The sequence below is a fragment of the Chenopodium quinoa genome, unplaced genomic scaffold (genome assembly GCF_001683475.1).
Source record: "Chenopodium quinoa cultivar QQ74 unplaced genomic scaffold, ASM168347v1, whole genome shotgun sequence".
In the NCBI taxonomy this organism is placed as follows: Eukaryota; Viridiplantae; Streptophyta; class Magnoliopsida; order Caryophyllales; family Amaranthaceae; genus Chenopodium; species Chenopodium quinoa.
This window is the reverse complement of record NW_018742577.1, coordinates 466,431-489,750: the sequence shown is the minus strand read 5'-3', so window position 1 is coordinate 489,750 and position 23,320 is coordinate 466,431. Positions and strand designations below refer to the sequence as shown.

The following is a 23,320-nucleotide window of genomic DNA, read 5'->3' as shown; positions in this document are numbered from 1 at the left end:
AACCCCCACAAATGGTTACTCATTTTCAAGTACAAACAAGTCCATTCATTAATCATAACCAATTAACCATAACCATAACCTAACTTACCCCTTTCTCCCTTTTCCCTTTCCTAATAAAGAATCTAATCACACCGCCTTTAAACATCTTCCCCACATCATTAACACTCTAATCGGACGGCTATTATCACTCCCACCATTTTCCTGTTTTTTTTTTTTCTTTTTGAACGGAGTCCCACCATTTTCTTTTTTTAAAAAATAAAATAAAATAAAATTCATCCCATCAACAAACAGCAGAGAAGAGGAGAGAGAAAATAAAACTCAGAGAATCCACTAGAACAAAAAAAAAAGTTTGAGCTAAATTACCCCAATTTAGAAACCCTAATTTTCCGAAATTTGGAAACAAAATCAAAATTAAAAAAGGAAAGTTCGATGAATTTGTAGAAGGAAGAAGGGTATAAAAATAGATGCATGTCTCCTCTTTCACCCAGACACTGTCTTTGGATCCGAACCCGAATCCGAACCCGAACCCATTTTGGAATTGGAATTGGGTGCTTCAGTTTTTCATCACTGTCTTCTTTCTTGCATTAGGGTTTCTCTGCTTGCTTCGTTCTACAGCATCTAAGTATTTTGTTGTCGATTCTAATTTCAATTCTAATTCTAATTCTTCAACGACGTCGTTTCCTGATATGGATGCTTCCGTCGTCAATTCTTGTGCTTCTTGTGGCAAGCCTGCTTCTAAGGTTTGCACCGGTTGTAAGCTTGTTAGATATTGGTATGTTTTCCATTAATTTCTTGAAATTTTGGAATACATTATGTTTTATTTGATTATTTTTAATTTCATTTTAATGTTGTTGCATTGTTCGTTGAATTATAATAATTGTGATTACAATTATTTTTATTAACTTTTTGGAGAAGTGAATTATTGGGGAGGTTGGGAAATTCTGAGTTTGGTTGTAATGGATCATTATTGGGTTTTTGTTTGGCATTTTGATAATTGAGCTGTAATTTTTATAATTTTTTAATAGTGGAGACATTATGATGAGTATTTTTGCATGTTAAAGTATTAATTATATATTTTACATGGTTTTAGTAAAGATGGTTAAAGTAATTGAATTCCTTATTTGGGCTAGGAATTATTTAATTGTGATGTGAGTAGTATATCTAAAGATTAGTTATTCAGTAATATCTTGAATTATGATTATGAGGAGAATTCTGTTAGTTATTGTGATGGGGGATTTTTGGGTAAGCATTGAGCAATTTGATATGATTATGAGGAGAATTCTGTTAGTTATTCAATTGAGTATGTGCCTTTTCATGACTTGGAATAAAATGAATGCGAGGTTATTGAATCGATACTGTTATATCGATTGAGGTACTATAAGTCTATAAGCAGTGAGAAAAACAACGGGAAGGGTTCTTTATTCAAGATGAAGTGGGATAATTTAAACAAGTGCAAGAACTTGAAACATTTCTATCGATTGAGGTACTATAAGCAGTGAGAATAACAATGGGAAGGGTTCTTTATTCAGGATGAAGTGGGATAATTTAAACAAGTGCAAGAAAGTGGAAACATTTCTAGGTTTCTCTTTGATTTCCGAGCTAAGGAATGTTTTCTTCGTTCAGTTGATACTTCTTGCCTTCCATTATGTCAAAAAGCTGATCAGGTGTGATCTAGGTCAGGAATTCTGCATAAAAGCATTGATTTCTACTTAGAAGAAATTTGAATGGTTTGGCTGTGGAGAAATTTGAGGGAAGTGTCAAGAAACTTGCTGTGTAATAGAATTTTCGTCTGCTAACAGGGAGTGAATGTGACCGATCTGTGATGCAGCAACTTTGGAATTTTTACTAGGTGGTTCCATGAAACGACTAAGAGAGTGAGTGTTGAAATGAGTTCATAGACGAAGAGGTAGTGGAGTTGATGCTTGGCCTGCTTGTTGTTTAATTCATAGGAAGTGACCTTTTTCCTTATTGTATTTAGTACGCACTATATAAGAAACTGGATAAATGTTTGTGGTGGATGCCTACTTAGTTTAGTCAAGCAAGGGAGCATACAATGAGAACGTTATGATGATTGGTGAATTATGAATGGCTGTGCCTCACAAGGATATTATTGTGGATAGATACTGCTGAAACTAATCATGTGTAGTTGAGGATGTTTGAATTTTGATTGTTTAGGAGAAAAGTTTCTTTCTTTTTGCATTTTCACTTTATTGTTGACTCTTGTTTAACAAAACTCTTTTGTTGTCACTGATATCTGTTGTTAATATCTTGTTGTCAATTATTGCACCTTTCCATGACCCACTCTCTCTCTATGGTGAAAAACCAATGTCATCGCAGACTCGCAGTTTATAAATTCCTCGCCTACTTCTATTTTAGAATTTGTATCTCAATAGTTGACTCACTTGACTGTGTTGGAGCTCCTTGCCCCTTGAAATTTTGGAGATTTATTTTCTTGAATTTCGTTTTTTACTTTTGTTCCTTTCAAGCTCCGCGATGTGCCAAAAACAACACTGGCTATCAGAGCACAGGAAAAAATGTTCGAAGTCATCACAGCAAACAGGTGGAAAGCGCAATATGTCTATTGCTTTGGTCCCTTCAAGTGGATCTGTCAAGACACAGAAGGTTGTGGACAAGGTCAGTTGGCAATATTTCTTACACTGTTGTTTTCTTGTTGCGACTTTTCAGTGATCTCTACATCGGTTGCTCCAGTTCCTAGATTCCAATTTCTTGAATTCTATTTTTCCAGGTTCTCTTTCCATATGATGAATTTGTCAAACTTTATGACTGGGACAAGTCAATCTTTCCACCTTGTGGGCTTTTGAACTGTGGAAACAGGTTTGTTATCTGTGTAGTTATTTTAGTATGGTTCATCCGTACCCCCCACGCCCTTTTCCTGAACTAATCATTGCTCCATTTCACTTCCATCTGTCCCTAAGACTAAATGTTTAGGTGGTTATTACATTGTTCGTTTCCTATCAGTTTGCTAACACAAAATCTGCTAGAGTCTAACAATGCTTGAGTTAAGAGAAATATAGTTTAACTGTTTAATTAAAGGTCAATTATCTTATAACACTTCTTCCTGAATAATTTTACAGCATTGTTATCCATAAAATTCCCTGCCTTTTATGCTGATTCTTATTTTTGTGTCTGTTTTTGCAGTTGTTTTGCAAATGTGGTTCTACAATGCCTTGCACACACCCGACCACTTGTAGCATATCTGCTTGAAAAAGGCCATCGGAGAAATTGTAAGTGATGACCTCTTGAACTAATTTTGTCTGTTCTGTATGATTTAGTGATCCTTATATACTTGTTTCTTTAGGTCGGAGGAATGAGTGGTGCTTCCTCTGTGAACTTGAAATGCACATGACAAAAGCTAGTAGGAGTCAGCAACCTTTTTCACCAATTAATATTCTATCGCGATTACCTAGCATTGGTGGTAATCTTGGTCATGGAAAACAAGAGGATGCTCATGAGTTCATGAGGTAAACTTGTTAATTATGTACTATATACTCGTGGTGCTTCCAAACCTTATTTGTTTCCTGGACAAAGCTAAATATGTTTTGTCAGATATTTTAACTGAGTATTTAAGGGGTCAGATTTGGTTGGTTTAGAATCTCTTAGTTTTTGCTCTTGTTTCAATTTTGGAGTCTCTTAGTGCATTCTGCCGTATCTTTTTTTCTAATGGTTAATGATCTGTTGTTGAGTGGAGTCCTAGTGCAGTTTGGCCCTGAGATTGTATGAACCTTGACCTATATCTATTTGTATTGACATCATGTGCATGTATTCTGTGGCACATACATATTGCCTGTAGGTAATTGATGATTTTTATGTGGATTGGTAGGTTTGCCATTGATACAATGCAATCTGTCTGCCTTGATGAACATGGTGGAGAGAAAGTCATTGATCCCAAGTCCCAAGAGACTACCCTTATACAACATATATTTGGTGGTCAGCTTCGATCCCAGGTTAGTGTGACTTGCAATTTCTATCTTTTTGTCTACTGATTATATGCCAAATTAGTTATTTTATGTAGAATCAAACTAGATTTTTTTTTCCTAATTTTGTGTTATAGACTTTGTCACTTTTACGGACCTAGATGATCAGTGTATGCTTGAGCAAGATCTGCTTCTTCTCGCCTTTCCACTTGTCTCTGCACTAGCATATTACAAGTATGTTTTAATGATATGTTGGTTTGATTGTGATCTGTCCTTTTTCTAACTGACAGTGTGAATCAGACTCAAGGGATCTCATTTCACTGAACTTTCTGACATATTTTCATTTTGAATGTCCTTTTCAATAAATACTTTGTACTAAAATCCTTGTGGTGTGTACATTCATGTGAGGTATATGACTTACTGTTGTATGTCTTTCTTTTTTCAACATGTCTATCTTATTTTACAGGTTATATGTACCACGTGCAATCAAGTGTCTTATCAGTATGAGAATATGATGGATCTGACAGTTGAAATTCAAGGAGATGCTACATCTTTGCAGGAGTGTCTTGATCAATTTACTGCAAAAGAGTGGCTTCATGGAGAGAACTTGTATAAATGTGATGGGTATGCGTTTTCTTCTTGTCTATGGTTTCTTTGCATTTCACTTTGGCAGATAGAATTTCGTAACATTTAGATGCTTTATGTATCACATCCGATTGTAAAATAACTTTTGAAATTTAGCCCTCCATAATTGACTTATGCATCAGGACCACATTCAAAAAAACTTATTTGTAGGCGGTGTATCTCCATCACGTAGTTACTTAAAGCCTTGATTTTTTTTTCTCTTATTAAAGTAATAATTAATGTGAAGAGCCTTGAAAATCTTCTTTTTCTTTTCTATTTATATATTTGAGATGTATTGCTTAGTTTAGTATGTGATTTCTCATATGTTTATGTGTTGCTGCTTCTCAAATGCACTGTCTTTGTCTTATTTATTTTCAATTTTTATTTACAAAGTTACCTTGATCTCTCTTAAATGTTCCTAGCCTCTGGAATAATCTTGATTTAATTTGATAATCTGACTATATCTAACTGTTCTATGTAGTAACCAATATGATAAAATCCATTAGATTGGGTTTTACTTTGGTTTCATAGGTCACATAGTCTAATTTTTAATGATTGTGATGAATTTTTTTACTTCATACATAGATCAGATGTTGATTTGGTTTTTTGAATAGAATTATTTTGATAGCATGATATTTTCTGGTTTGTTGGTTCTGAATTTACTTGAATGTATGTTCCACAGTTATGGTCTGATAATCAGATTGGCCTCTCCTGTAGTCCTGTGCAATTACTTTGGTGGGATATGTTTTGCTTTCTGATCTGCATTCCAAGGCCTAAGTCTCTGAGAATCAACAAATTTGGACAGATGGCCCATCCAACTGCCAGTATGAAATATTTTTGAAAAAAATCTAAATTAAAATTGGCATACTTCAGACCTTCACCGTGTTGTTGGAACCACTACCCTTGCATTCCAGAATGTTGACATTTGTCTGTTTGTTGTCTTGTTGGGCCATGTTGGCTCTTAACATTATTTTAGCAGATTGTCAGCCTTATTCTAATGAATCAGAAGCTAGTTAGATTTGTTAGATGGACCTAGTTAGAGTTATCAGATGAAGCTAGTTAGATTAAGTCATTAAAGGCTTTGTGCCTATTTTAAAAATTGGAATGGGCCATGAAGAAAGACATGTTAAACTGGGGTAGTCTTTTGATTGGGCCAGGATGATGTTGATATGATTCCATCATCTTTCTAACCACGGCTTTAAATATCGGCAGATACACAATTACTTGAAGTACCTTTAGTTTTTAAGCTTCGCAACCAAAATTTACTGAATCATGAAGGACTTAATCACATTAGCGGGTATAAACCAAGAGGAGGCTTTAATAAAGTGTTGATACAAGCTGATGAAAAAGTATGACATGTCAACTGTGATCCTTGATGCGACCAATGATGCACGGGTACGCCAACCTCTGGTACGGTACGGGTACGGCCCATATACGTCCCCAAGGCGTACCCTTGAAAAGTGGTACGAGAAGGAAATTTGGGGACGACAGGGAGCACCTTCGGAAACGTTTCGGGGACGGATCATGTCCTTTTCCGACGTCCCAAATAGAAGCCCAACCCACTTTTTTTTAAAAAAACCCCAATTTTAGGGTTCGTTTGGCATTGCTGTGGTTTTCTGTTTTTTGATTTTTTGTTTTCTAAAAGTATATGATATGTATCCCATAATGAATAAAAAATTATATAAACTTATTAAAATTATGATAATTTTGAAAAGTGGAAACACCTTTTTCTTGTTTCCTGTTTTTGGTTTTTGGTTTTAAAAAAAAACTGAAAACTGAAAACCAAAACTAATGCCAAACAAGCCCTTACTTACCTGATTTTGATTTCTCAAAAACCCTAAAAATTGAAGAAGTCACCTACAACATTGCAAACCTCGATTCCTTGGAGGCGACCACCTGCGGGCGACACTAGCGGCCAGCGATCTTCAGGCAGCCATTACTGAACCTTTCGAGAGAGGAGAGAAAGAAGATGGTTTTTTTTTTTTAAAAAAAAACTAAATTATTTAATTATCTAACATTTCAATTGGTAAAAGGTAAAGTAGCTGTAATTGTAAGAAAAAAAAAAGGTAATTAGCTGTTATTCTGTAACTTTTTTCACTCTCTTTTTATTTTTTTATAATTTTTTAATCTTACTTTTCTATTACTCTGATTTGTACTCAGTAGAATTTAGGAGTATTTGTCTTTTTATAAACATTGCATGGATTTCCTCAAAAAAAAAATTAAAATTGTATGGTTTTTTTATTTTATTTTTTATTATTTTTTTAAATTTATAAACATTTTTCTGAATTTTAATTTTTTTGCCATACCCGTTTTTTGGAATTTTTATTTTGCCGTTTTTCGTCCCCGTATCCGTTTCCGTGCAACCTAGGATGCGACACTGCGATTAGTGCAATGTAGTATGGTTCTATAATGCATGACCATTATCATGATTGCAAATGCAAATCATGATTTAACTTGGTCCCAAAGTTATTAAAATCGAGATTCTACTTTGAATTGAAAGGAGCTTTTAGAATCGTTGTACGATTCTACGAACATAGATGTTCAAGACATCGTATTGAAATTTCATTGAATGCGTTTATATTATAAGGTATAAACATAATTTGATAGAAAATAGTTGTGTACCCACTAAGCAACCTATTAGTGACGATATATGTTTATTAGTAAAATTGTAGGCATGTTTTAATTTGTAAGGTTTTCACTAGTTAAGAAAAATTATGTAAATCGAATAGAAGCGTAAATTGAATTGTATGGTCATACATTAATCATAAAATAGTAAGATTCTAAGATTTCAATTGCGAGTTCCAACTTGTCCTTTGATATGCGCACATGATTAAAGATTATGGAAATTTTGAGTGTTGGAAAATGACTTAGTTACACCTTGTCTCAAGTTTGGTCGACCTATAGCATTTGTTGTTTAGATTCGTGGAACCCTTGTCCCTTGAGTTTTTGAAATGCCTACAAGAAAGCCCTTTATAATGTTCAATCATGTGTCTCCATCATAAGAAAATGTATGACAACTTGACAAGTTACAAACTGTACTCCTATTTTGATTAAAGATTTAATTCTATGAATTCTTAGGCCTTGTCTCTTCACCTTATTTTGCTGAACTGAATATATATTAGCTGAACCTGAAATTATCTTAATTGAAATTAAATTAATTTTGCCTAACTTAAATTATTTCTATTAAACTTGTTGTACTTGCTACTCTTCTATATTTGTTCTTTAAAGTTATTTATTTTTACTCAACTTAGCTTAATTTGACTGAACCTGACTTATTTTTATGAACTGAAATTATTTTAAGTAAATATTATCGAATAAGGTGAAGTGAACATGGCCTTACATCAATTTGTTAAATTTATTATTGTAGTGTATATGGTGATTTACTATTGTTGGTTTATTTTAAAAAGTACCATTATAGAAGTAATCTATACTTTCTAATGATAGGTATTAATGTGAGTGGTTGGAGATTTACCTTGAATATTACAGTTGGTCAAATTGAACTTTATTTTGTCGACAGAAGTATCCCTTTTTATATCTTGATGACTTGTTAGAGATGTGGAACACTGAGTTGCTTTACTTGGATGCATGTTTTTTGAATAGCTTATTTACCACTTCTGTTGCTAAATAAGTGGTACCTCATTAATTTGTGAAATTGCTTATTTTCAAGTTTGAAATGGCTACAATTGTGAATATATTTGCCTCCTTTAGAAATAGACCATTGGATCCTTATTGACATCTGTAAAAAATTATTATTTTTGTTCTGTTTGCAGATGTAATGATTATGTCAGGGCATGGAAGCGTTTAACTATCCATCAAGCTCCAAACGTACTTACAATTGCTTTAAAGAGATTCCAGGTAATATTTAATTTTTGTTGCTGGTAGACTTGAATATCTTTTATCTTCCTGACGGTTATCCTGGCTATCTTCAAATATAGGATCATATAGCTTATTGTTTCTGTTGCAGAGTGGGAGATTTGGTAAAATTAATAAGAAAATTATTTTCCCTGAAAGTCTGGATCTTAGCCCATATATGAGTGAGGGAAGAGATGGCACGGATAAATACAAGCTGTATGCAGTTGTGGTCCACGTGGACATGTTAAATGCATCTTTTTTTGGCCACTATATCTGTTACACAAAAGGTTTTCAGGGAGACTGGTACAGAATTGATGACTGCAAGGTAACACTGCACATCCAACTATGTTTCTTGTTGATTAGCCTTTTGTAATTATGAAGCTTTTCCCTGAACCATTTTGCCCTTGTTGAGTCCCAATCAGTAACAAATTATGTTAATTTCAGACGATTTTTTTTAATCTTTGTTTTTGAAAAAGATATCCATGTTTTTTTGGAACATATCTACTCAGTTTTGCAAGATTGAGCATCTTTTCTCTTTCTTTATGTTTGCTCATTTGTGTTTCTATGTTTTGACTTTACCTTGTGATTGTGCATTTTGGGTGACCAAATGCATTTGTGATGTGTCTATGTATAGATTGTTCTTTTGTCTGATTTCTCTATAAAAAAACGCTTAATGATCCTTAATTTCCAGGTGGCGAGGGTTGAATTAGATGAAGTTCTTTCACAGGGAGCTTATATGCTTTTATACAGAAGGTATACATTTCTCCTCCATGCTTTTGTTTGAGGGTGTCAATCATACTATTTCTCTCAAGTATACAAATGGGGAGGAAGGTTGATGTCACTGGATTTAAAATGCTAGAATTCTTTGATATCCAGAATTCTACAGTAAGAAATTAGTGCCGTCCAGTCCAGTATAACAATTTCAGTAGCCTATCAGTGCTGCTTGATATTATTTAAGGCCGCTTGGGCCTTTACTCTTGGCCTGAAATTGTATTTGAGCAAATGAATCTAAGCTACTAAATAAAAATATGATTAGCTGGAAAGGGTAAAGTATGATAGGTTGACTTATTCCATCCTTACATGTCATCCCTATTTGATTTGCTTCTACCTTGCTGACCTAGCCTGGCACTGATGGCTGACATGATGTAATCCAGCTTGTCAACCACCCTGAGTTTAAAACTAAAATCAGTGAACCATATGCTTGTGGTTGTATAGGGGCCAAAATTGGCCAATGGACACCTTATTTTTTTCAGGCACTGACTCTACCGCCAATGCCCCTCAATCTCTTGCACTATGTTTCTATTTTAGTCTTGCTTTTAATTATAAGATTCACTCTTGAGGGTATGCAATGATTTCTGGGATTGACAGGAAATTGACTATATGTGATGAAATAGTAAGAACTTGTTCTCTTCACCTAAAATAAGGGTTTAGGTGTGATCTATTAAGGCCTGGTGTATTTGGTCTGAATTCCTCGATTGTTTTGGTCCAATGTACTGGTCTAACTAAGCTTCGACTGTATTTTTGCACTAATATATAAATTGTAGTGGTAAATTGTTGGATTTATCTCAATTTGTACATTCCAAATATGTAATTTCTATATTTAAAAAAAAATCACAATTAAAGATATTTAGTAATAAGTAAATGCATGTTTAAAGTCATTGTTCGATTTGATTCGAATATAGTTGGTCTGATTTGGTTCGAATATAGTTGGTCTGATTTGATTCTGATAAGAATGTAACAAGTTAATGAAATAAATTGAAACTCCTGTCCCACCGAGGCTTGGAAATTTGCCAAATGTCAAAAGAATCCTTGTAATTTGATCAAGAAATAGTCAATATTTATTTTATCTGTTTCCTCACTTTTAGTTATTTCTAGATAGACATGTTTGTGTGGGTGACTTATAAACATAATTGTTATTGTACTTCCTTTCTTAAACGTATTTTAGAATCTAGATTATTTCCATGCCATTCTTGTACTTTATAATGTTCAGGTTATGGAATGATATGAAAAATGATTTGTTTGATGGTCATATGTCCATTTTTTATGTAATGGTATATGTATTTACTTTTATTTTAATTTCTCTAATATATACTACACGATTGTGGAGCCTGGTCTCTGTTAAAAATTGGCAGTCAATATCCTGTAATTGCTATATAGAGAGATATGTAGACACAAATGCTTGTGAAGGAAGTTAGGTACCCATTAAATATAGTGGTTATTGTGCTAGAAGGCCCTTGGCTGAACCCAAATGCGCAAATATAACCAAACTCTGTATCGTTGATGGAGCATCAGTGTAGCTTCTAATACTGATGTTATTTGGCAAAGTAGAATACTTTGTCCATGGTGAGCTGGTGGTGGGGGGTGTTGAGAAGTGATTGTATTACTACTAAGTGAAGCCTTAGTTTGTCAGTATTCTTTGACACCTAAATTCATCCCCTTTCTATCTTATGGTCACTTATTGGGCTAATGGGAACATGACATCTTTGAAGTTGTCACTTGCTAATGTAATACGAAGTATGTTCTATCTTATTATTTTCTTTCATAATTATTAAAAAATTGATACATCGTAAACTTATTATATTACCAGTAATCAGATGAGCACATATTGCTGGAGCTGTCCTATCTCATAATACCATGTGAATTTTGTTTGGCATTTAATTTGAAAGTAGGTACTAGTAATGGCTTGTTTTGTGCTGCCTGTCGTCTGATTAATCTATTTCTGATTAATTCATTTGTTAAAGACTTCCGAGTATCTTGTTCCTGTGTGCTTCTGGAATTGGGTTGCATAGTTTTCTGTTTATTATCAGCTTAGTGCATGGAAACTGTATTTCTGAAATTGCTCCTCATGGGACAGGATTTCTGCTCGACCAAAATGTTTGAAGACATCCGAACCTGCAATAAATCAGCAGCAGGATGGGAGGAAGTTGTCCACTGAGGCAGAGAATAGTAGCTCAACCCGACAGGCTGATTCTTTAAATTCTTTGGAAGTGTCCAATTCCAATTGCAGTTCGGCCAATCATCTAGATTCTGATGTGAACAGACAGTTGGACCACACTCATACTCCAGCAGAACAATTGAAACCGATTGACAGCGACTTGGAGGACTTTCAGACTGTCAATTCTGTGTCAGATCTACCAGTTTCAGTTGAAGTGTCGGAGAATGGAAATTGTTCTTTGAGTACACTCACAGCTGTTGCTGCCCAAACGGTTTCCAGCTCTCCGTCGTGTTCAAGTGCAGAATTACCTGGTGAAGTTTCAGATATCCCTGGATCATCTGCTATGGGTGGGAATTTATTGAGTGAGGCCTCACGTGAGGGCTTAGCAGCTTTAGCTGTAGCTGCTGCCTCAGTGTCTGATGTAGAAGCTGTTTGTTTTCCAGCTGATTTCTCGGGTTCCACTGGAAAACCTGAAGAGCATAGGTTTGAGGATGAAAACAATTCTCATGTAGCTGGCATTTCTGAAAATTTTGTTCCCGTCACCTCTGACCCAACCGTCCCTTGTGAGATGAACTGCTACAGTAATGGATCTGTTGCAGGATATCCTCACCATAAAGTTGACGAGAGGATGGATAGTGAGATGGGCTATCTTGGCCTTCTTGACAAGGAAGAAAGTGAGGTATCTCCAGATGGCATGGATTTGGACAGTGTGGAGCTTAATGAGCCTGATAACCGTTCTAATGGTAACATCCACGACATTACAACTGATGAAAGTCCTGTTAATTCTTGTTAGGTCCTGCTGCTAGATAAAGAAATGCCTTTTTGCGTGCATGGCTAGGTCATTCAGAAGCCTATCAGTATATTGGAACTTCTGCATACCTCTGTTATAGGATGTATGACTGTTGCAGGAAGGCAGTTTGGAAAGTTTTACTTGGAGCAAGTTAGGCCTGTAATTATCTATTTTTTCCTGTTGCAGAGGATAAATCCGAGCAGCAACAGCGGAGGAGCCTCCATTGCGTGATTAATTAACAAATTGTTCGATTACTAAGATTATCATAAAATTAGATTTAGTATAAGAGTTGAAGCAAGAAATAGTTCAGAGATAACTTTTTTTTTTTTCCCCATTGGTTTCCCCCCAAGTTTTAGGAATCATTATTTAGTAGATAATCCTCGTTTAGAAACTGATTTAGGGCAAAGTCCTGGATTTCAGTATTAGAAGGAATCTTGGATGCTAACCTTCCAAATTCTTGAATGTGTTGGTTACTTGGCATTTGGACAAGTACGTTGAGCACTTGAATATGCTATGAATTTCTTTTTGATTAGGCAACCATAGGCTTATTATTTTGATATAAACTTGTTTTGGCCATAACTTCTGGATCTAAATTTATTAATTGATTTTGCAATTGTATATTTTTTATTTCTTATAGGAAAGATGGGAGTATCTATAACTCTATAAGGTTATAATACGAGTAACAAATTTTGGATTTTTTTAGTTGTAATAATTTCTTCCATGTATTCTTTCAAGGCAGCTTAAATTTCCATGTATTCTACAGATGATTTAACAAATTTATCTAACTGGAGAAGTTGTAGTTGCATAAGATTTGTATCTATTTCTGCTTAAACAACAAAAATACATAATATCGGAGTATTATTCATATATCACTCGAGCCAATAACTAGTTTATAAGGTTTTACATCCGAAAAGGATTCATCAATGTGTCATTCTTTAGAGATCTGACTTACCTATACCAGTCTACCCTCACTCACTTTAGTCTGCTAGCTTGTTTTGTATTGTATCCTTAGATGTTGGCGAAGTGCATTAACAATGGCAGCTTACATCAAACTTTGATCACTTTACTCGATCACCCCACCATTTCATTTCCATTACTCAGCCAAATCCATGCTTTATTGATTTCTTCTGGACTTTCAAAGCGCCACCCTTTTGCCTCCAAACTCTTCTCTTTCGTTGCAGATTCTGGCAATGCTGATTACACTCACCGATTACTGCTGCACAACCCCAGCAACTCTGTTGTGCATTGGAACAGAGTTATCAGGCTTTTCTGTAACACCCCAACTCCCTATAATTCCATCAATGTTTTTGTTGAAATGCAGCGATTTGGGGTTGTTCCTGATTACTTCACTTTCCCTTCTTTAGCTAAGGCCTCGGCACGCCTCTGTTCGATTGAACATGGGGTGTCTTTGCATTGTGTTGTGTTCAAGAGTGGGTATGAATTGGATGTTTTTATTCAGAATTCTCTCATTCATATGTATGCTTCATGTGGAGAGATTTTGTATGCACGTAAGGTGCTTGATGAAATGCCTCAAAGGACGACTGTAACATGGAATTCAATGTTGGATGGGTATGCCAAGTGTGGGGATTTGGAAAGGGCGAAAGAAGTGTTTGAGTTTGCTCCTGTTAAAGATATCGTGTCGTGGAGTTCTCTTATTGATGGGTATGTTAAAGGGGGTGAGTATGGAGAAGCTATGAAGGTCTTTGAGAGGATGAAAGTAGAGGGGGATATTAAGGCTAATGAGGTGACTATGGTGAGTGTTTTGGGTGCATGCTCTCATTTAGGTGCCCTCGAGCAGGGTAGATCAATGCATCGTTACATAATCGAGAATGAATTGCCTTTAAATCTTGTGTTGTTAACTTCTCTTGTGGATATGTATGCCAAATGTGGAGCAATAGAGGAGGCCTTGGTTTTGTTTAGAGGGATACCAAAGTATAAGACTGATGTTTTGCTATGGAATGCTATCGTTGGAGGGCTTGCAAGCCATGGCTATGTGCAGGAGTCATTAGATTTATTTGCAGAAATGTTAATGGTACAAGTTGTGCCTAATGAAATAACTTACTTGTGTCTCTTATCTGCGTGTGCTCATGGAGGATTGGTGAAGGAAGCTTGGGAGTTTCTTGATTCTCTCGAGAGAAGTGGCATGAAACCCAAGTCCGAGCATTATGCTTGTATGATAGATGTTTTGGCAAGGGCAGGTCAGGTGGTAGAGGCTTATGAATTTATGAACAAAATGCCTTTGGAACCAACCCCTGCCACATTGGGTGCGCTCCTTAGTGGTTGTATGAGCCACGGAAGGTTAGACCTTGCAGAACAACTAGGGAAGAAGCTTGTTGAAGTTGACCCTCACCATGATGGCAGATATGTGGGCTTGTCTAATGTGTATGCTGCGATAAAACGTTGGGATGAGGCAAAGATGATGAGGCAAACTATGCACATCACAGGGGTGAAGAAGTTTCCAGGCTTCAGTTATGTGGAAATTTCAGGGGCCCTTGAGATGTTTAAGGCACATGATAGATGGCATCCAAAGTCGGCAGAAATCATTATGATGGTAAATTTTATTTTTAGGCAAATGAAAAAGGTTTCAGATTGTGATGGAGGGAACATGTTATACTAGGTTGCTGAAGACCTGGGTTTAGATGAAAGAGTGAAGGCAGTATGGTGTTTAGATGGTTTCCAATGGTTTAAGCTATAATCTCCTTATGAGCTTCATATTCCCTGCATCCAGCCATTCTGGAGGAGCTGCATAAAAATACTTCACACGGCCGACACGGGGAAAGATTTTGAGGGTCACGGTTGAGTGGAGCCTTAGGCTGTTGAGCAGGACATGTTTCTGTTTCTTCTTCGCCACCTTGGGTCGGTAAAAGCTTTAGACATCGACTTGTACTTTTGAACAGACAATATGGATGTCAGATTGAGGATAAAAGAAAAGGTTGCAGTTTTCTAGTACAATCAACTGTCAGTAGCTAAATGGATGCTTTTCTCATGAGTGCTGAATCGAAGGTGCATTCCTAATTTTTATCATACTGGTAAGAGCTTTGATTTCCGTTGGTTCTAGCAGGAAAAACATGAATGAGGTGACTCTTCTCTATTTCACACCAGATAACTGTTAATGTTGCTAGATAATCTGCTTGATTTTCTATCTTACATAATCTTTCTTTGATAAAGTGGTCACCTGTAAGAAACTTGTGCTTTTCTTGTTGAATAAAATCTTAATATCAATTTCTGTCATTTGGTTTGTTTTTTTCATAATAGTGGCCAAACCAATGCATGAATATCAATCCTTGTGTTCAAGATTTCAAATTTGAATGCAATCTCTAGTACAAACAGAGTAGGAGTGTACACTTTTGCAAAGACCTATCTAGTTAAGCTTACGTACTTCAGTTTACTTTGTTTGACAGAGAACCATTAGTCTCCTAAAAGCATTATTCGTAGGTACTACCGCCCTTGCCTTATTCATTTTTCCTAATATCGCAGTTCTTTGATCTTCCAGACCAGTGATTCTCTGAGAATTAATGTACATCAATGTTGACTCCGGAGGCTGGAGCCAGCAATATGGACCTAAACATTATTCTTCATCAATTGTGCTATTATTCTGCTTCTGAATTCCTGCTCAAAAATCATCAATTGAATTACTTTATATAATGTAATTGCATATTCAATATTCTGCATTTGTCACCCTTTATAACCAAGCACTAGTTCTCAATCATTTGGGTGGTAAACAAAAGGATTGAATATCCTTATGTTTATCTCCATATTATGAGTTATTTACTTTGAATGCATGCCAGCTAGTTTAATTGTCAAATTCTGATGGTGGTTCCCAGGATCAAATAAGATGATGAATTCAAACTTGAGCTGATCACCCTATGATTTTATTCCAATAAAATACATAGCTTCTGGTACTTAAGTCTTAGTTCTTTCATGCTTATAAGAAGTACGAAATGATTAAGATGTATTAGCAGATGTTTCAAGGGGAAGACGAAGATCACTTACCATAGCATTTCAAGATAGGCCTTTTCCCAATTTTAAGGAGCTGAAAGCTAAGTATATCTCCAGGATTAAGATTGTTTGCAACCTGAAAATAACTCCATCCTCTTCTAATGTAGCATTGACGTCTATTTCTATTGAAACTCAGCCTCACTTTCCAAGACATACCATCTACATCTACCAGTGTCATGTTATAATTTCTGTTTTCAAAACCATTTGTTCTTGAAAAGCGCATTGGAAGATACTGCATAAGAATTCATCACAAAATTGTCAGGTAATAAAACAGTTTCTGATATAATTTTTGTAATGCTTTCTTCATTACAAGTATTCGTGAATTTAATTGAGAACAGAGCCTAGGAATTTAAAATACGAGGTTCACTTACAATAAATTTCATTTTAAAGCAGTAGGAAGTGAGAGTCACATGACAACGTGAAGTTTCTCCAGCAGCAGCAAGGCCAACAACAAAATCTAATGGTTTTCTTTTTGAAGTAGACTTGTTCTTCAATACCTTCCTCTTTTCCAAACCTAAATACATTAATAAAAAAATAAAAACAATTTAAAGTAACAACGACAATAAAGCCTTAGTCCCAAAATATTTTGAGGTCGGCTAACAAACTTTAGTAACCCTATGTTTTATAATTGGTAAAAACAAACAAGAAGATATATATGAGACGGAAGTAGTAACCTTTGCAATTATGGTGGCGGTGGAAGGTAGGGGAGTATAGGCGCTGACAAGCAGTAGTGGGATCAAAGACCTCGACTTGGAAGAGGAGTTGGCTTTGATGTATAAACACCAAAAAATCACCCATTCCTAGTTGATTGTAGAGACAGAATTCTTGCCATCCATCTTTGAAATAGCGACCGCCTTCGATTTTAACATCCCAATGACGTTGTGAATCAGTCATTAGCACCACACTCTTGAGTGGCTCACCCTGCAATTCCTCCTCCAAGTGCCTCAGAAATGATACTGGAATTGACTGCTTGATAAACAAGTACCACTATCAGTGCTGGAAAATGGATATATCAAAAATTTTATCTACTTCTTTCATAATGTATTTTATAAATATGGAATTTAATGGTCAAACATATGCATCGACAACATGTAATATTCAAAAAGATCGAAGGGAGTATAAAATGTAGAGGAAGAAACACTGACAAAGGAATTAAGGAAACCGGCAGTGAGGGGCTGCATGAATCGAGCATGTGTTGAATTTTCCATGTCTTGGAATTTCTTGAATCTGGAATTTTGGAAACAATAAGCTTTACTTCTTCATTACAGTTTTTAATATTTGGATTCCTTTAAAAATAAAATAAAAAAAAATAGAAATAAAAACAATGTTTTTTGAAAATGTAACTGTATGTCTGTATCTGACAACTGAAGTAACTATTCCTGTAGCAGTATTGATGCCGAAAACAAGGCTAGCCAAAAACACAACACATGGCTTACTCAACTGTTGATTGCCTCAAACTATGATGACAACAACACCTTCCAGTCTCCATGACTAGATCACATCCTGTAAGACTCAGACTTGGATTGATATGTCTAAAATCATCCATGAAAATTATCAGTTACACTTGGGTTGTAAGGTGCACTCAATTATAACTTTTTGCTCATTTGATGTATAATTGAGCAATAATTATCAAAATGAGCAAGAAATACCCTTGATTGCACCTTGCTGTTATAATTTTTTGCTCATTTGATTTATAAGAATTTCTGATCCATTCACAATTGAAACAACTTAAGAGGATAGACCTTTTGCATACAAGCATATTGAATAGGGAAATAAACTGTCCGGATCAAGTATCATAGGTATGTTAGGATGATCTTAATTACTAACATGATTCTAATTATTAAGTAACATATCCATTTTAATGAATAGTACCCTGGAATATTTTGAGTTAAACGAAGAAATATATTATATGCTATAATTCACGCTTTAGGATTATTTTCATAAAATTTGTTTCAAACTAAAATGAGTGTGTGGTGCATCCCAGGGTCATAAAACTTGGGTTGAGACCATAATATGCCTTTCAGTTGGTCTATAAAGCTCAGAGTACGAGTTTGGTTCAATCTTCCAACTACAAGATTATATTGTCGCATTAGCAGTCGGGAGATGCAAATAAATGTTCTTGATAGCAGAATGTCCCCCCCCCCCCCGACGTCTCATGGGGTTCATTGGAAGCTTCTCAACCTCTTTTCTTTCTATGCTTGGAAAAGTAAATAAAATGCCTACAACTAAAGATTATAATCCATGCTTTTGAGAAAATTTTGCCAAAAATAAAGTGATGTGTGGGCCATATCTCAAAGTCATAAAAATTGTGTTGGAACCATAATAGACCTTCCAATGGTTTTATAAACCCCATGAACTAACCCTACGAGCTTGTTTAAGATTCGCAACTATGACAGAATCTTATCGGGAGCTACAACATATTGTTCCAGACAATGCAATCCTGAGGTCTATCGGAGTCCATGGGAAGCTCCCCAACCTCTTTCCTTTCCATGCTTGAAAAAGCTGAAATTCGGTTAAAAAAAAATATGATCCACACTTTCAGGTCAATTTCAAGAAATTTCTATGAAAAATGAACTAAATGGCTAAATGCTCTAGGCTCATTAAAGTAGGCTTGGGATCATAACGAAATTCCAAAAGAGGCCTTTTTGGATCCAAAACCATCTAATAATCCTTTTGATATGAATTTAAGATGTATAAAATGAGTCTTACCTTTCCCTCAACGAAAAATATTGTGTAGAACAAACTCATGTGAGTCCGGTCTACTTAAAGGCCCGCGTGCGGCCCGTGTTTTAATAGTTTGGCCCGCGCGCGGCCCGACTATTAATTATCAATCATTTTTTGATATTTTTTTTTAAAAAAAAACGTCTTCCAACGTTCCGCCTTTCTCCTCCTTCTTCTTCCCCACGTTTTCTGCAGTTACACTCCATTACTCTCAACTTAACTACATTTTCCCTAAAATTTCGCATCACTCCTTCATTTTCTAGCTTATATTTTACTTGCATGTACTTAATTTTTTTTTTTTTACATAAACCCTAAATTTCGTCTTCCTCACCTACATTAATGGCTGGCCTTCCTCCTGTTGATGATTCTCCTTTAAAAGTTTATATGAAACGAACTAAACGATCATCAAAACAACCCCCGAAGATAGTTGAAATGCCAGAAAGGTTAATAAATTTTTTAGTTATTTTTTGCTTATTCATTTTTTAAAAAAAAATTGTCAGTAATTTTTTTTTTTATTCTTGTTCTTGTTTTGTAGGGATGATTCACAGCATCCTAAGAAGCGTGGTTCTAAACAAGGTTCTAAAAGAAGTCGATATGTGAGGTGTGATATTCGAAATAAATTCTTTTAAATTCGGAAAAATATTGTTTTGTATATTCAGATGCACGCCAGGTGTTCGATGAAATGTAAATTGTTGTTTTTACTTTGAATATTCTTGTGTAGGATTATGTTATTTTTGATGTAATTACATTAGTTGTAATTTTGATTATTTTGAGGATTGACTATTATATAGTCAGGAATTTTATTATTTATATCAGAAATAAGCATTTTATTATATTATCTTTAATTGTATTATTTTATTTTGATAATAGTATATGTTTTTCAGGATTTAGATGTTTTTCATCAGAAATTAAGTTGTTGTTGTCTGTATTCAAATTTATCATACTCAGGAATTAGCACATCTTAAACAGGAATTAGATTTTTTTGATCAGGTATTATGATATATTATTCAGGAATAAAATTAACTCAGTCAGGTTTAAGATTATATTAGTCAGGAAACAGATAATAATAGTCAGGAATTGTAATACCAATATAATGTGCAGTAATTAAATGTTTTAGATTTATAATACCCAGGAATTAGATTATATTAGTCAGGAATTAGATAATTTTTGTCAGAAAATAGATATGGATAGTCAGTTTAAGGATAATAATATTTAGATACATTATAACTCAGTCAGGTTTAAGATAATATTAGTCAGAAAATAGATAATAATACTCAGGAATTGTAATATCAGTATTACATACAGTAATTATATGTTTTAAAATTTATAATAGTCAGGAATTAAATGTTTAAAAAGATAATTATGCTAAGAAATAAGTTTACTGTTATCAGGGATAACATAATTTTTTTCAGGAATAAGTGTGTCTTATTCATGTTTTTTATTTTTCAGTGCTCTTACTGAAGATGATATTTCAGACCTTGAAATTGGTACTAAATCTGGTCCTAGTTATCTTTGTACAATTATGGAAGATTTTAGTGATGAGCAAAAGAAGGATGTTATAGACATTGGTTTTGGTGGATTGCTTCAAATGAATTTGCAGGACAATATCAGTCATCAGTTGTACAACTATATAGTAACTCATTTTAATCCTCATGCTAGAAATCTTATTGTTGGTAAAAAGGAACATGCAATTCATATTGATAGTTCTGATATTGCTGATGTGTTGGGTATTCCTTTTACTGATATACCTGTGAAAGAGATTTCTAAAATAAAGAAATCAATCAATCCTGATGAATATTTGAAGATAGAGTGAAGGAGGTTCTTGGGTTTGGATATAGAGGATGACTCTGAACAGGGAAATGAAGCTGAAGCACAGAAGCAAAAGAAGAGGAAAACAGAAGAAAAAGCTGTTCAGGGCATGAAGAAGAAGAAGACATATGTGAATATTATTACTTATAAGATGATGTTTGAGAAATATAGAGATGGTGGTGCTGATTTTAAAAAGCTGTTTGTTATGTTTGCTGTGTCTACATTTTTGGCTCCAATTGGTGATAAGTCTCCTAATTTTAATATCATCAAATCTTTAGAAGATGTGCGTTTCATTAAGTTATGTTATGGACTTCTTATGTGCGTCAATAGAAGATTTTCAAGCCTTTGTTTTGAAAAAAAAGGAAGGGAAGGAGTTGAAAACAAAATCTAAACAAGTAAATGGCTGTTTAGTTGCTTTTGTAATTTCATTTTTACAAAAGTTTGAGTTTGGGACAACTTTACATCGCAAGCCGTTTATTTTGAACTGGACCTGTGAGAGTTTGAACCAGAGGATTAAGTCTGTTGCTGAAAATATGGATTATGGTACTGTGAAACTGTACCCTGCTGCCTCACCAAAACAATATGCTGGCAAATCTGAACAGGCTCTTCTTAAAAGTTTAAGGCTGGACAGTATTGAGTTTAAGATTGAAGACAGTGATGAAGATGAATATTTGGATAAAAAAAAAGAAAGAAAGAAGGAAGATCAGGTTGTACAATCTACTAGCTTTGAATTGAAGGATATAGATGACAAAGCTAGATATGTAATGTACAAGATTCCTAAAGAGTTTCCTACTGATGCTGAAATTGATAATATGGATATCGATATAAGTTTAAACTGCCATCTTTTTATTATATTTTTAGATTTTGTATAATTTGCTTTAATTAGAAATTAGAATACTTTTATCAGGAATAATAAACTGTTATCAGGCTATTCAACATTAATAATTTCAGTTAGAAATTAGAATACTTTTATCAGGAATAATAAACTGTTAGTCAGGAATATGGTAAATTTTGTCAGGAAATTAATATATTAAAGTTGTTGATTTGATAATATATTATTATTGTCAGGATTTAACATTATAATATCAGGAATTATGTACTTTCTATCAGTAATTAGCATTTTCTAATATTTTATTTGGATTATAGTATATGTTTGTCAGGATTTAAATTCTTTTCATTAGAAATTAAGTTGTACTTGTCAGCAATAAGAAACTATTAGTTAGTAATATGAAACTATTAGTCAGGAATATGGTAAATTTGGTCAGGAAATGAAATTAATATATTAAGGTTATGTTTGATTTATTTACATTGCTGTAATTTGGGAATACATTATTATTGTCAGGATTTTCTACCATATTATCAGGAATTATACTTTTTCTATCAAAAATTAGCATTATCTAATATTATCCTTAAATCTATTATTTTATTTTGATTAGTATCTGTTTGTCAGGATTTAAATTCCTTTCATCAGAAATTAAGTTGTTTGTCATGAATAAAAAACTATTAGTCAGGAATAAGATAAACACTCTCAGAAATTAGATTACTATTATCAGCAATAAGAATTATGTTATTTTCTTACATTTTACTAATAAGAAACTATTAGTCAGGAATAACAATTATGTTGCTTTCTTACATTTTACTTATTCATTTTTTATTTTATTTGTTGATTAGCCTGTGAAGAAGAAAATGATGAAATTTGGTCGAGACTTGAAGATTGTATCAGAGAACCAAATAGACTTTGCTATTAATTTGAAGGATGAAGCAAAATCATATTCACAAGAATCTCAATCTCAAGGAGAGGATGATTTCTATTCTAATCCTGAATTTTTAGCAAAAATTGATGCAATAGTTGAAGCTGCAATGCAGACTAAAACTTTAGCTACTGATTTGGATCAGTTTGATAAAACAAAACTTAAGTCTGATGCAATTGTAAGTTTGATTACATTTATTATCATTTTTTTATGCTTATTAAAATCATATTAGATATATATCTGATATTATTCTTTATTTTGTATAGGTGAATGATGTTATTTCTGATCTTGGTTTGCAAAAAGATCTAATATAATTGAAGATGCAGAGCAAAATTTAGAGGATGCAAACCAAGGAAGCACGGAACCAGAGAATGAGGCAGATGATCTTGGTTTGAATAATGTTCAAGGAAGTGATGTTGAAGACACAACCGCAGAACCAGAATTAGTTGAAGGCACAACACCATCAGAAAAAGAGGTGCATTCAGTTAGTAATGAAGGTCTACTTAGTTCCACATCACCTCCAAGAACACCAAAGAAACCCAAGGGACTCAATGAAATTTATTCATCTGCTATGAATGAGAATCAGGCTAGGCTTGTGCAAGAAGGGAGGAGTTTCCTCAAGGGAGATACTTCTTTGCCTAGATTTCATTTAATTACTCCTACTCCTCCTACTTCTCAAGATACACCAGTATCCCAAGAAGAAAATGCACAAGTTACTGAAAAAGAAGTTCAAGAAACTTCTGAAAAAGAAAATGATAAAAACAAGGAAGATGACAGCACATCTAAGGTGTAATATTTGTATTTTATCCCACACATTCAATTCTTTTTTTTTAATGTCAAAAATTGACCAAAATTCGTGTATAGCCTTCAACTTTGGACAATTTTTTGACTTTTTTTTTTACCC

The 23,320-nt window shown here is 34.3% G+C and overlaps 3 protein-coding genes across 3 annotated transcripts; 2 read left to right on the top strand and 1 right to left on the bottom strand.

Annotated features, from left to right (window-relative positions):
• The first annotated feature begins 280 nt into the window (after positions 1 to 280).
• LOC110720839 (ubiquitin carboxyl-terminal hydrolase 18-like) lies at positions 281 to 12,673 on the top strand. The gene is made up of 11 exons (XM_021899895.1): positions 281 to 772; positions 2,487 to 2,634; positions 2,747 to 2,835; positions 3,160 to 3,245; positions 3,320 to 3,482; positions 3,842 to 3,965; positions 4,402 to 4,559; positions 8,330 to 8,414; positions 8,524 to 8,736; positions 9,103 to 9,164; positions 11,266 to 12,673. The coding sequence occupies exons 1-11, from the start codon at positions 465 to 467 to the stop codon at positions 12,137 to 12,139; spliced, it is 2,310 nt and encodes a 769-aa protein (XP_021755587.1). The 5' UTR covers positions 281 to 464; the 3' UTR covers positions 12,140 to 12,673.
• A 299-nt stretch (positions 12,674 to 12,972) lies between these two features.
• On the top strand, positions 12,973 to 15,361 carry LOC110720840 (pentatricopeptide repeat-containing protein At5g08305-like). Its single transcript, XM_021899897.1, has one exon. It carries the CDS (start codon positions 13,149 to 13,151, stop codon positions 14,751 to 14,753), a length of 1,605 nt encoding a protein of 534 aa, XP_021755589.1. The 5' UTR covers positions 12,973 to 13,148; the 3' UTR covers positions 14,754 to 15,361.
• Positions 15,362 to 15,704: 343 nt separating this feature from the next.
• Positions 15,705 to 18,883, bottom strand: LOC110720666 (B3 domain-containing protein REM10-like). The gene is made up of 5 exons (XM_021899720.1): positions 18,845 to 18,883; positions 16,810 to 17,101; positions 16,507 to 16,649; positions 16,130 to 16,367; positions 15,705 to 15,745 (listed from the first exon to the last, which is right to left on the bottom strand). Exons 1-5 carry the CDS (start codon positions 18,881 to 18,883, stop codon positions 15,705 to 15,707), a joined length of 753 nt encoding a protein of 250 aa, XP_021755412.1.
• Positions 18,884 to 23,320: the final 4,437 nt, after the last annotated feature.

What these genes read in the sequence shown, in the direction of transcription:
- LOC110720840 (XM_021899897.1), top strand. Translation starts at nt 13,149, where the DNA reads ATGTTGGCGAAGTGCATTAACAATGGCAGCTTACATCAAACTTTGATC.
- LOC110720839 (XM_021899895.1), top strand. Translation starts at nt 465, where the DNA reads ATGCATGTCTCCTCTTTCACCCAGACACTGTCTTTGGATCCGAACCCG. An exon ending in CACAGAAGGTTGTGGACAAG is followed by an intron (nt 2,635 to 2,746) that starts GTCAGTTGGCAA and finishes CTATTTTTCCAG; the next exon opens with GTTCTCTTTCCATATGATGA. An exon ending in ACAGAATTGATGACTGCAAG is followed by an intron (nt 8,737 to 9,102) that starts GTAACACTGCAC and finishes CTTAATTTCCAG; the next exon opens with GTGGCGAGGGTTGAATTAGA.
- LOC110720666 (XM_021899720.1), bottom strand. Translation starts at nt 18,883, where the DNA reads ATGAGTTTGTTCTACACAATATTTTTCGTTGAGGGAAAG. An exon ending in GCTTTAAAATGAAATTTATT is followed by an intron (nt 16,368 to 16,506) that starts GTAAGTGAACCT and finishes ATTCTTATGCAG; the next exon opens with TATCTTCCAATGCGCTTTTC. An exon ending in GCCTATCTTGAAATGCTATG is followed by an intron (nt 15,746 to 16,129) that starts GTAAGTGATCTT and finishes ATTTTTGAGCAG; the next exon opens with GAATTCAGAAGCAGAATAAT.